This window comes from Octodon degus, unplaced genomic scaffold (genome assembly GCF_000260255.1).
Source record: "Octodon degus isolate 3935 unplaced genomic scaffold, OctDeg1.0 scaffold00061, whole genome shotgun sequence".
Lineage (NCBI taxonomy): Eukaryota > Metazoa > Chordata > Mammalia > Rodentia > Octodontidae > Octodon > Octodon degus.
In genome coordinates this window covers 12,338,289-12,350,800 of record NW_004524637.1, presented here as the reverse complement: position 1 = coordinate 12,350,800, position 12,512 = coordinate 12,338,289, and the positions used below count along the sequence as shown (strand labels likewise).

Sequence of the window (12,512 nt, the reverse complement as noted above, 5' to 3'; positions counted from 1 at the left end):
GGTTATACAATATGAGGAACAATTTCTAACCTTGTATTTTTCGTGTGTATATTTTAATAAATCCTAGTGATCCAACTCCTCAAAATGAAATCCATCCACTTAGAATCAGTATTGCTTTATTGGATCAGAATATGATCATAAAACCTCTAATCAGTTAATGTACCTTCTTTTCCAGTGGGACACAGTTGACCCTTGCTTTGTATATTAAACCTATGTTATGTAATAGAGGTTATGGACTGAAAAATATTTATGAAACGAGTTTGCTAACAAACAAAAGAAGTTTCTTGGAAGCATATGGAATAATTCAGCTCTTGGTCAGGAACTGTGGAAACTTTGGTTGGCATTGCCAGAAACATAGGAAGTAAAAGCCCCCCCCCCCCCAAACACAGTGAGGACTCTCTCACAAGATGAAGGTCAAATGAAGGTTGCATAGAAAACAAACATCAGGTGCCCACTAAGCTAAGCATTTTTGCCTTTGATACAGATAGCTTAGAAAATCTTAATGAGGAGAGGGAATTTAGGCATCGTGTTGAAAATTGAAATAGAAATTCTCTGAATTCTAGAAAATGGAAGAGAGAATAGACCAAAAAAAAAAAAAAGATCATGGAATAATTAACTTAAGAATTTTCACCTCAAATTCTTATTCATATAGAAAAGATCTATGGATTGCTTTATTTGCATTTACTGTAGCAGTTTTTCATTCCCATAGCCAAATCAGATTTTCTGTATCACAGCAATAAACATTTTATTTGAATTATTAGGCAACTAATGCCTATGTCCTGATAGATTTTAAGCTACTAGAGGCCAGTAGTAATTCAACCGCATTTTTCATTATTGTTATCTTTGATATGTAGCAGGATATTGAGTATTGATAAATATTTATTAAATGACACAATGAAAGATCCCTAGAGAAATGTCAGCAGTGTAACGTCATTCCTAGTATTCCACAGAACAAACTCAACTCTTGTGTTAAGATCCATTACTATGAAAATACAGTTTGTTTATTTGTTTGTTTGGTGTTTTGTTTGTGGCAGAGCCAGTAGCTAACAATAGATCCTTTGTAAGAATGCCTTGTGACAGAAAGCTATGTTTTACTAAGTATCTCTGGGCCTGATACAGCATAAAGTTCAGCCTCCCCCAGGTACAGAATGTGCTGAATTACATTTGCCAACTACGAAGTCACCAACTCTCTCCATTGAATTGCTTATGCAAATCCTCCCTCTCATAAAACTCCATCAGCCATCACTGGTCAAAGTGTGCTTGCCTGATGTTTCTCTGCAAATCTGTTTCGTGTACTTTACTCAAGACTGAGGGGAAGTTAATCACTCTGAAATTGCTTGCTGTGTTTCATATCTCCATCCCGAGCAACAGAGCCACATTCTCATCCTCAGCCACCTGACTATTCAACAGCCAACTCTTAGAGACGAAGGGTGCGAAGGGAGAGATTGGCTATTGCAAGACCTAAAAAGGCAGAATTCGCTGCCTAATGTGGGCTGGTGAAAAGAGAAGAAATTAGCCTGGCAGCGAATTGTCTAAATCATTAAATATAGGAAATTAAAGAGTTCATAGGAGAGGATAGGCTTTTGTAATGTGTCAAAGATTCAATTTGTCTGTCTGTTTTGCTGGTTTTTTTTTCTTTTTGTAGCCAGCCCAGCCTGCCCTGTGGGTGGGGCTGGTGCTGCCTGTGAGGATCAGACTGTGGTCCTGGTGCTTGCCTAAGCAGGCTCTTTAGACTGCTGAGCTATCTCACCAGCCCCTTTTTTGCTCTTGTTTCCCTTAAGAAAATAAAGTATTCACTAAAAGTGTCTTTTTATAATAAAATCAAACATTATGATTTTCCTCCAAAGAGATATTCTTTGTCAAAGCAAATCCTTACTTTCAAAAATATTTGTTACTTTAAACAGCCGACCAAATGTGCAAATCATAGCACAGGCGTAGCTATCATCTACCTCCGCAAGCCCCTTGAGCAGTGGTGAGTTCTGAAACCCATGCTGTAACATGCTGGAAGGTCTTCTGCAAACAAGAAGGTATAAGGTCTTGGACAATCATCAGAGTACTGATGTACAACTTTAAAAAGTCAATAGTGACCAAGACATTTTCTCCTTTAAAACAGCACTTGTAAATACAAGAAACATAGAATAGAACTCCTTCTTCGTTCATGTTCTTTTTTTTTTTTTTTTTTTGGAACCGGGGATTGAGCTCAGGTCCTTGCGCTTGCCAGGGAAGCGCTTATTCCACTGAGCCATCTCCTTGGCCCCATCATTCATGTTCTTTTAAATGTTCAGCCCATGGTATTTACCCAGGATGACTTTTATTTCTGATTCATTTTCTAAGTTATAAGAAAATTGGAGGAAAAAGAAGTAATCAGGGTGAAGAGCGTGTACCTGTTGTGGCTAATTTTAGGAGCACATAACCACACAACTTGTGCTGCACCTCTACGTTGTTAAGATTTGGTACCACCCCATAAACAAATATGTGAAACCTGTGGGTCCAATTTTACTTCTCTGAAGCTCAATCAGTATTCATTTGAAAAAAGCAAGTTTTTAATCAGACACAGATTTCAAAAGCTTTAGTTGTTGAGTCAGCCTTAATGGTAGGGGCTGGGATTTCATGTCCCCGATAGTACAGCCAGTTTGGATTTTAGTGTTTATAGCAATAAACATAAAAAAGTAATATTTCCCATGATGCACATCAGGGAATCAGGTACTTTACAAGTCTAAAATTTTAAAACATATTTAAAATGTGATAATAATTTTTGTAAAATTTTGAGAGATGAAAATCTTACTCAAGAATGGTCACTATATTTTTAATGTACCCACAAGAAAAAAAAAAACCCTAATTTTTTTTGTTATCTTGATGGAAGAAAAAAACCCCTATTTTTCCCTTTCAAAAAGTGCGGAATAGGAATTAAGGATTTGGTGCATGTTGTGTTACCTTCTGGGACTCCTGGTTCCAGCCAAACTTGATTTTCTTGATTATCAAGAACTACTAGACCTCTTCTTAAAAATATACAAATTAAGTTAAGCATGAGAACCATCCTGTCCTCTTTTGCAGAAGGTCATGCATACAAGGAAGAGGCATATGGAGCTGTTTCAGGAGCTAAATCAGAAATTTCAGACTCTGGACAGATTTCGGGACATACCAAATACAAGCAGTATGGTGAGTTCGCGCTACTCCATCAGTTCCTGGCACCTACAAGACCTGCGTGAAGTCTGGAGCTCCTGATCCTCTTAGATGCAAGCCTAGTATAGGCGGAAACAGTAATAAGCCCCCAAAATGTACTTTAGGAAGGTTGCTAAGAGACAAATTGGGAGTGGCAGGATCTCCCGAATTTATTCATATGTCAAGCCCTCTGATTTATATTTTTTTATTAAAATTAGTTACCAAAATGTGTTAGCTTCATCTGGCTATTTTATCATCTGGGTTAAAGTTCAGTTAATTAAAATATCTGAGTAGTTGGCTGAAATTTTTTCCATTTTCATTTGAATGCCTGCCATTGTAAGGCCATAAAATACAGTTATCTTATAAATATGAATTTGTCTCCTAAAATCAAGGTGGTGGGTTTTTACCGCCAGGGGAATCGCATGTTTTCTGATAAGCTTTGGTACACACATCAACATCAGGGATTTTGCTTGTTGATTCTATTGTAACCATTCTTTTTCATTCATTTACACTACTGTCCACATCTCTTTCAGCCCTCACAGCAATTTGAAAAGCAAACAACAGGCAAAGAAGCTGAGGTTCAGTTATAAGGGACAGATGGGACACCGCCATGGCGTGCCACCCAGGCTGCACTCCATATATGGCAGCCTTGTCCCACTCTGCTGCTCTTGGGTGTGCGCCCTTTTCCAAAAAGCAAGGAAAGGAAGGAGGGCAGGAGAGGGGAGGGAGGAAATAAGTGGAAGGGAGGGGAGAGAGAAAGGGAAGGTGGGAGGGAGAGAGGGGTGGCAAAGGAAAGAAGGAAGGGAGGAAGGAAGGAAAGGAGAAAGGAAGGAAGGAAGGAAGGAAGGAAGGAAGGAAGGAAGGAAGGAAGGAAGGAAGGAAGGAAGGAAGGAAAAAAAACCACGGAAGGGAAGGGATGCACACACTGTAAAGCGCATGATGTTTGATCCAACACTCATGATTCATCCCTCTGGCTGTACAGCTCTTTCCACCACCCTCAGCCCCTGATTAGGGACGTGCTCTGCTTTTGTGCTGTCAGTACCACACGTTGCTGGTCACGGTAGGTCATCAGTAACTAGCTTCTGTGGACAGCTCTGATGTCTTAATCTTCGTTAAATGCAAGCTATAAAAATGCTCCACCCTTTAGCTCTAATTGGTCCCTTAAGGAGTCCTTGAGTCTATCATTCTATTTTTCTCCCTCAAGCAGGACTCGCGCATTCTTTCTTTTCCCACACAGTGCCCGAGCAGATTCTAGACAGGGACGCATAATAAGTGCTTCTTTCTCATCTGCTGCTCCCAACATTAAGCCATCAATTTTTAGCTAGCAGGCAAATGAGAATTATACCATTGAGATTAGGCCTAAACACATTAGCTGCTCATTTTAGAATACTGAATGTGAACATTGAAATAAATAGAAGAAACTACATTTGTTTTTAAAAAGGGAACAGGGTTTGTTTACACAACGAAAAGGCTATGCAAGACATACAGCTGGATGCTGCTGTAATATGATTGTAATGTTCCCTTGTTATGCAGTCTGGCTATTAAATCACTAATGGCACAAATATCTGTATTTCAGTTTTCTAACAAAGTAGGCTACTAATTACCCCACATGGCAGCCTTTTCTGGAAGAGATTTATTAATATTTACCACTTGGAAGGTTAGAAGTAGCAAGAATAGAGTTGGCCTTGCTACTTGACTATTGTCCTGAATATCTCAGAACAGGAAAAAAAAATCAAAATTCCTTCTTCGGTTTTGATTAATAATGAATATGTGAGTTCATTATCGTTAATTCAGTCACATAATTTGTAGCGCTACATTGTTAGTGAAAAATTGCATAATTGGATGGAGAAAGACATTTAAAATATCTCATAGTATTTTTCCTTTTTGGTGCAGGGGTCTGCTAATTCATAATAGATGATGATGGTAATTATCTCAAATAATAGAATTTGGATAATCAAAGGAAAACCAAAATACCATTTAGCCCATTATCCTGCTTCTGAGCATCACACTAGAAGAGAATAAGCACTGCTAAATGATATGCAGAGAAGAAGCGTCCCTCTTTCATGTGTCTCACAAGCCACCCACTGCCACGAACTCTGCCCCCAAGTAACTTTGCCACACACTTCCTTTTGGTTGGTTGATAAACATTGGTAGGTTAGTAGGAGAAAAGAAAAGAATGAAGCGTGGAAAGGCATGCAGAAGAAAGAGAAGGAATAAAACAGAAAAGGATGAAGAAGGAAAGAGAAAGAATACAACAGTGAAGGACAGTGGCCCAAGGGAGGGACAGCTGGCCACTCCTGGACCCAGGAATCACCAGGAGAGGCAGAGGCAGCCTGTGCAGAGCTGAGTGGCTCAGACTGAAGGAGCGTCTTGGCGAGCTCCATGTGTGTTGTCTTGTCGTGAATTTTGAATTACTAGGCTTTGAACACACACTGTGCTCTGTATTTAAGCTCAAATAGCAATCAAGAGGAATCTTCTGCAATCATTGAATTTTCTCTAATGTTAGATTCAGGCATCCACTGAAGCCTTTCTTGGCCTCTGCAGCTCTACAAGTGAAATCAGCAATTCCTTATGAACTCGTTTCTTTCTCACCAAAAGAACCTTTCCAAAAGTCAACAGGCCATATGCTGACAGTAACATTCTTTGTAATTGGGATCTACATATTTAGACAAAGCTTAGCATTGACCACTTAGTTTATCTACCTATGATGTTTGATCTTTAAGATCTAGAACAGAGGGGAACCACACCTGCTCCAGTAGGGGCTCCATATTTTTAAATAGAGCATCTACTTCTCAAACAGATGAACTAACAGTCTGTGTACTTGAATTCTTGCAGGGTTGAGCTAATTGTGCTTCCTGTTAAAGTGAACCTGGAAACTCCTTTAACAGCTCTTGTCTAACCAGGCCACATCTGCTCCATGACTTGGCTCAGTAGAATCTATAGCCATGAAGCTTTCAGCTGATGATTGATGATTCAGGCCCTTCATATGCCCCAAACCTTCAATGATTCCAAATTCTATTCAAAACCCTGTACAATCAGCCTTTCAGTTCACCTTCTCCTTGTGCATTTTTTTTTTCCTCCTGGTGTCCTTTTCATGACAACTAAAATAAGTCACTATTCTCATTACTTCGCCATCTCTGCACTTGGGGATTTTCAACATTTTTGGACGCCTGTTCAGCCACTAGATAGACCACACATGGATTGTCATACTTAATTCCGGCCTTCTCCACCAGGCCAAAGGTCACCTTCCCAAGAAAGGATTATGCACTTGCCCTCAGAGAGAATCATTGAACTCCCATCATGATTGTTTTCTGGATCTTAGATACAAGTGTATCTTCTACAGCTTCTACATTTGCATTTAAAATACATACCTTCTATTCTAAGTATGGTTACTAAGCAGTGAATGTAACATAAATTATTCTACTGCCCCTTACTCTATAATGATTCTTGTAATTCTATAAAACAGCTCCTAATTTTGCCAGCTCCTTTGGCCCACAATGCAAAGCATGAAGCATCGTGCCATATGCAGAACCTCAAGTTGAGGTTCAGAGAAACTGCATAAGTTGCTTAAGGGCACATTCCCATGAAGTGGAGGAACTAGAATTTGAGTCTGCATAGATCAGTCTTTCCATCCTGACTTTCCTAGTAGACTCCGCTGCTTTTCTATAACTGGTTTCCTGCTTTATCCCTTCTAGTGCCTAATACAGTGCCCAGCACAGAACAGCTGATGCACAAATGCTGACTGAAGGGAATCAGACAAGGAGGGAGAAAAGAAATGTGGGAAATGGGGAGCACAAGGCCAGTTTCTGAGGCTTAGGATGTTAGCCTAAAGCAATGTTAATTCTCTCAGCATATCTGAAAGCTGGCATTTTATTATCTGTTTACTGTTGCCTGTTTTTCTTTGATCTCTTAAGTAGGAGTAGAAAACCTGAAAACAGCTAATGCATGGAAGATTTTAGTGAATTACATTCTAATCATGATAAATAGTTCTATAAATGGTGTCTGTATCTGTGGCCTGAGATCATGTTGAATACACTGAGTGGACTGCAGACACTAATTGAAGTACCTGTCTTATTTTACTTGATAATCTGTTATAATCAGGGGAAGGATTGATTTGGGAAGAAAGAAGACACATTCAACAGCTATGGTGTCCTCATTAAGCGTGGCTTTCTATAGTAAAATATGAGAATACAATTGTAATGTTAGAATTTTGACCCTTTTAAAGATTCTTTAATAGAACTCAGTGACTAGTAGAAGTTAAAAGGTAGTGTTTTCTAAGAGGAAAACTTTTAAGACTTGATCAAATTGTTGGGATATGAAAAATTTATTTTAAAGAAAATATAGTAATAATTGATATAACATAGAAAATGTACACATTTAGAAGCCCAAGCTGATAGATACTTAAAGCATGGGATAAAGTTAAAAGTATAAAACTTTGGGGGAAGCCAAGTTCAACTGTCTCTGTGACAGATAATTAATTCAAGTGAATCTCTGTATTGAATTAAAACCTGAGCTGTATAAAGTGACAACTTTTATTTGGCATTTCCTCTTGCAATTAAACAAGCTCAGCTTTTAGCCAATACATGGTTTAGTATCCATCATTTTTGCATTACTATTTTAATTTAACTTTTTTCATAAAGAGCTTTCAGACATAACTTACTTTGTGTTCCTTAATAGTACTGAGCTTATTTTAACTAATTCAAATTCTTCTGCCAGGCAGAAATCAAAGCACAAAGTAGAGTTGTTGTCATGACCCATGCCTATAATCCTGGCACTCTGGGAGACTGAGGCAGGAAGCTCACAAATTTTACTGCAATGCAGGCAACTGAATAACTCAGTGAGACTCTGCCTCTGAGTTAAATAAGAACAGGGGATGTAGCTCAGTGTGAAGGCTCTGGGGCAGTCCTCAGTACCACACCAAAAAAAGCTGTGTACGTGCTCATTGCTAATCTTACAAAATATCAGGCAAGAGAGCCTCAACAGGAGGTTATTTGAGTAGTTTCTGAGCGTTTATAGGATGCCAGCTCTTCATGAAGTCACAACCAGACAAATCTAGAATCTTTGACACCAAGGGGACATGCATTATCAGTGTCCTCAGGGATAGTGGACATAGGGCATTCTGAGAGGCACTTTGTGCTTATGTTTCCACAAAACTGTGGTATTAATGGGAAGAATGAATTTGGTTGACCAACGGTGCCATGCACTGATACAGAAACTTTGGAGAATGTTAAGGAAAAGAAAAGAAGAGAAAAAGAAGAATCACAAAATAAGAGAATGTCACAGCATGCAAGTGTTCCTAAAAGGATAACCCTTGAGAAAACCCAAGCAAAGGTAGTGTTTTAAAGTTTCTTATAAAGGCCATCAAGATAGCTCAGCAGACTAAGCGCCTGCTTAGGCAAATACGGGGGCTGGGGTTTGATCCCTGACACCACATGTCATGCTGGCCCCATCCTCAGGCATGTGAGGCAGTGACTGAGTCCCAGGCATGATGGTGTGCCTGCAATCCCAGCCGCAGGGAGTCTGCAGGCAGGAGGATCCCTACGAGTCTGAGCTGCATAGTGAGACCCTGCATGAAAAGAAAATCTAAAAAATACATTTTTTTAATAATACTGCTAGGTTGAATAATTTTTTAAATTATTAAATAATATGTCTCACAAAATATCTTCACATTTGTTTATCTCACTAGGATTCTGCCACAACACGTAGCTTGCTACATTTAATCTTACCAGCGACTTAGCCCTGCTCGCTACCTGGACACACAGGCCTACTGACATTTCATTTGATACCTGAGACATAGCAGCGTCAGCTTTGCCTTCTGCGGAGCTGTTCCCTTACTTGCCCCTGCAAAACTGTTGCATTCCTCAAAGATGCTATTCATCAGTCAATCAATGAAAGAATGTTCTCCTGCAGCTATCACAGCTTCTGAATCATATAAACTGAGTTAACGTTATAAAAATACTCTCTTCCCAGAAAATTCAACAAGTAGCAGCCCTAATCATGAAATGTGTGACTGTCTTTCTCTCTTTCCTCCAGGAAAACCCAGCACCAAACAAGAATCCATGGGACACTTTCAAAGCCCCCAGCGAATACCAACATTACACCACAATCAATGTCTTAGACACGGAGGCAAAGGATGCTTTAGAACTGAGGCCGGCTGAGTGGGAAAAGTGTCTGAATTTGCCTCTGGATGTGCAAGAGGGTGACTTTCAAACAGAAGTTTAAGACTATCAAACGAACTGAAGTGAAGACACGACATTTTCATGCATCATGCGTTGACACTAGAGGCTTGGGGCGCCTGACATTACTATCTGGACAGTGTGACAGCCCAAAGAGGACTTTCACGTGCCAACCGTCAGTGGTGTTTTCGTCTGGTCAAGGCCTCCCCAGTGTGGCAAGTGGAGAGATGACCAGGTGTACAGTTCTGACCACCCTGTGCTGTAAGTACCCGTGGAATGGATTTGTAAGGTAATCTTTATAGATAAACCTCAAGCAACGATTCATGTTGTAACCGCTTCATATGGTTTAGTTTTCAAAAAACTTCACCATGAAGCACAATGTATATATTTATGCAGTTTTTAAAGTTTATAACAGTCTGTTTGGCCATTACTACACTTTTTACTTTATAATATAAAAGCAAAGTTTTTGTCATTAAATGAATGTTTGTTGAGCTACATTCTTCATTGCTTTAAATGCAATAAAGTAATAATCTCACTTTTATATGAATAATATATTTCACATCTTTATTATTGCAGTTTCTCTAGAAAGCTCTGAGTAGCTTTCTCTGCTGCAGCTGTGTATAAAATATTTAAAATGTTGTATGGTGTAAATAAACTTTTGTCTACATATCAGTTTTTTAGTGCATTTTATTTTGGATTTGTTGAACAGAAATTTACATATTTATAAAGTTTTTTTCAAAACAGATACGGAAAATGTATTCACAGTTTTAATAGCATACTGTTATTACTCCTTTGAAGGTAATGATTTCTCAAATGTAATAATAGGTTTGTATAGTGTTTCTGTGTTTTCTACTTAAACACTCTGGAACAATGTACCTTGTAAAGGGGGTTTGTCAGAAGTCTGCTTTCACAGTACTCTTACATAAGTATTATGGTTTTTCTTCTATATTGGACAAAAAGACAGCTAGCAGAAAACAGTAAGATGTCATACAGAAAATAATCCAGGGAAAATGTGTTAAGAAATTAAGTTTGCTGCATGTTCCAGAAAAGGGAAAAAACTGTTCATGCCACAGTGCTTCATGGCATTAAAAAAAAAAAAAAAAAAAAAAAAGAACTTATTCAGGATTTAAATAAATCTTATGCATATCTTCTCTAGCTGAAGGAGGAGAGTGATGACACTAGATAGAATGAAAATGTCACTGTTTGAAAGTGGGGGACCTGAGGTGACCCCACTGCGCACGCCCCCTCGTGTCGTCCTGTAACAGCCACCCTGGGGCGCTGTCCCCCACCTCAGGCACACAGCGGAGGCAATGCAGGGGGAGAAGCCCGTCAACTCCTTGCTCCTTTCAAGGGCTGGAGATTTCCAAGGAGGCAGGTAAAGCGTGGAGAGTAGGGGGAGAACTACCCTCGAAGTTGCTAGGCTCTCTGCAGAGACCAGCTTCCCCCTGCCCTGAGCTGTGCGGTCTCCTGGGACCTGCGTGGGTCTCCGAGGCCTCAGGGACCAGGCGCACGGCTGTGGGGAGGGATCACGGTGCTTTAGCCCGGGCCGCCCTTGGCTGCACCTCATACGCCCAGCGCTCCGGCCGAACTCCTGTTGGCTGCCTATAATGTGCTTCGTGTCAAAATGTTCAAAGTATATTTTTAATCAGATTTTAAAAATAAAAATGATGCCATTATGCAAAGAGTATAACATACCTAAAGAGTGATTTTTCAATAAAATGAACTTCATGCCAATTACAATGTAATTGTATAGCTTATTGAATTTATAATATGGACTTTCAATGGTAGGAATAATATATGATAAATCTATATATACACACATAAAAATAGTTCAAATAGATATACAGCTACTTTCTCTTAGTTCAATGAGAAGAAAGATTTTTACTAATAGTGTTTAGACAAGATATCATGTCTACATCTTGTACTATGAATAACTACTATGAAGACAACAATATGTGGTGTATTAATTATTGTAACTGCTCTACTAACCTGTTTTGAAACTGCCTCATTGCTATTTCTTTCTCAATAAAATTAATTTAAAAAAAAAGGATTGGCGCTTGAAGTCAACCCTGTCGCCACTTTTCTCGGGCCCAGGATGGAGCTGTCCGTGGTCCTGTCCTGGAGTTGTAGGCTCGGAGTGGCTTTATCAGGCACCTGCGGGAATGGATTTGGGATCCGTTAGCGTTGTGTTTCAGAATGCAGCACTGTGAGAACAAGACTCATCACCGGGCTGGCGGAAAAGAGGCAGGACCTGGAAGAAGTCCTACGAAGATAGGGCTGGGGCCAGGGAGATAGCTCAGTAGAATAAGCATTTGCCTGGCAAGTGCAAGGGCCTGAGTTCAATCCCTGGTTCTGCAAAAATAAATACATATAAAAAAGTAGGGCAACTGGGGGAGAAAATAGGGTGAAGTAAGATTGGGGACAGATGCTAAAAATAGCCATGCTGTCCAGTACTTGGGGTGCTGTCTAGTGACTTGTGCTCCCAGGAGCCAGCCACCAGGGGCCCTGGCACTGAAGCAGGGCACTGCAGAAAGCCCCAGCGCTCAGAAACAGACTCTGGGGTGGGCACACATGGAGGCTCAGGTGGGCAGAGTTCTCATCTGGGGTGCTCATGCTGTGACAGCAAAAGCCGTGTCACTTGGGGTGGAGCCTCTACCCTGCAAAGCAGAGCAGACTCCTAGAGATAGGCATGACATCCAGACTGCATCTTGGTCACAGGTTCTCCGTGCTCTTGTGGCTCCTGTCTCCTTGAGGTTCACTGTGACTCCTGGAGGCAGAGTGGGGCACAAATAGCCTCGCTCCAGGAACGAAAAGGGAGATGACCGGGAGGCTGGCAGACATCTGAGATGCCCGCCTTCTACAGCAGGTGTACAGGCCAGTGTTTCTTATCTGTTGCACAAACCTTTTGTTCAGACATTAAATGTCTGGACAAAACACATCTGACCTGCCCTGGCCCCATCAGCTGTCTAGATCTGCTTGCTGGCTGTATCTGAGCTGGGATCTTGATGCTGCCAAGCCCGAGGAGCACAGGAGGAAGCCAGAAGTCAGGGGAAGGCAGCTGAGATCAATTCCACACAATGCAGAGGGAATACAGATGGGGAAGATGGCGCAAAAGCTGCCGAGCTAGGAGCACACAGCACTGCGCTCTGCAGGGAGGCTCTCAAGCGCATCGCT

At 40.5% G+C, this 12,512-nt stretch overlaps 1 protein-coding gene across 1 annotated transcript in view; it reads left to right on the top strand.

Annotated features, from left to right (window-relative positions):
* Adgrb3 (adhesion G protein-coupled receptor B3) overlaps positions 1-10,010 on the top strand; it is a 336,851-nt gene extending 326,841 nt beyond the window's left edge. Inside the window, exons 16-17 of the mRNA XM_004634385.2 lie at positions 3,055-3,159; positions 9,196-10,010. Coding sequence (XP_004634442.1) covers positions 3,055-3,159; positions 9,196-9,384 — 294 coding nt within the window. The 3' untranslated portion in view covers positions 9,385-10,010. The remainder of the gene's footprint in view (positions 1-3,054; positions 3,160-9,195) is intronic.
* The last annotated feature ends 2,502 nt before the right edge of the window (positions 10,011-12,512 follow it).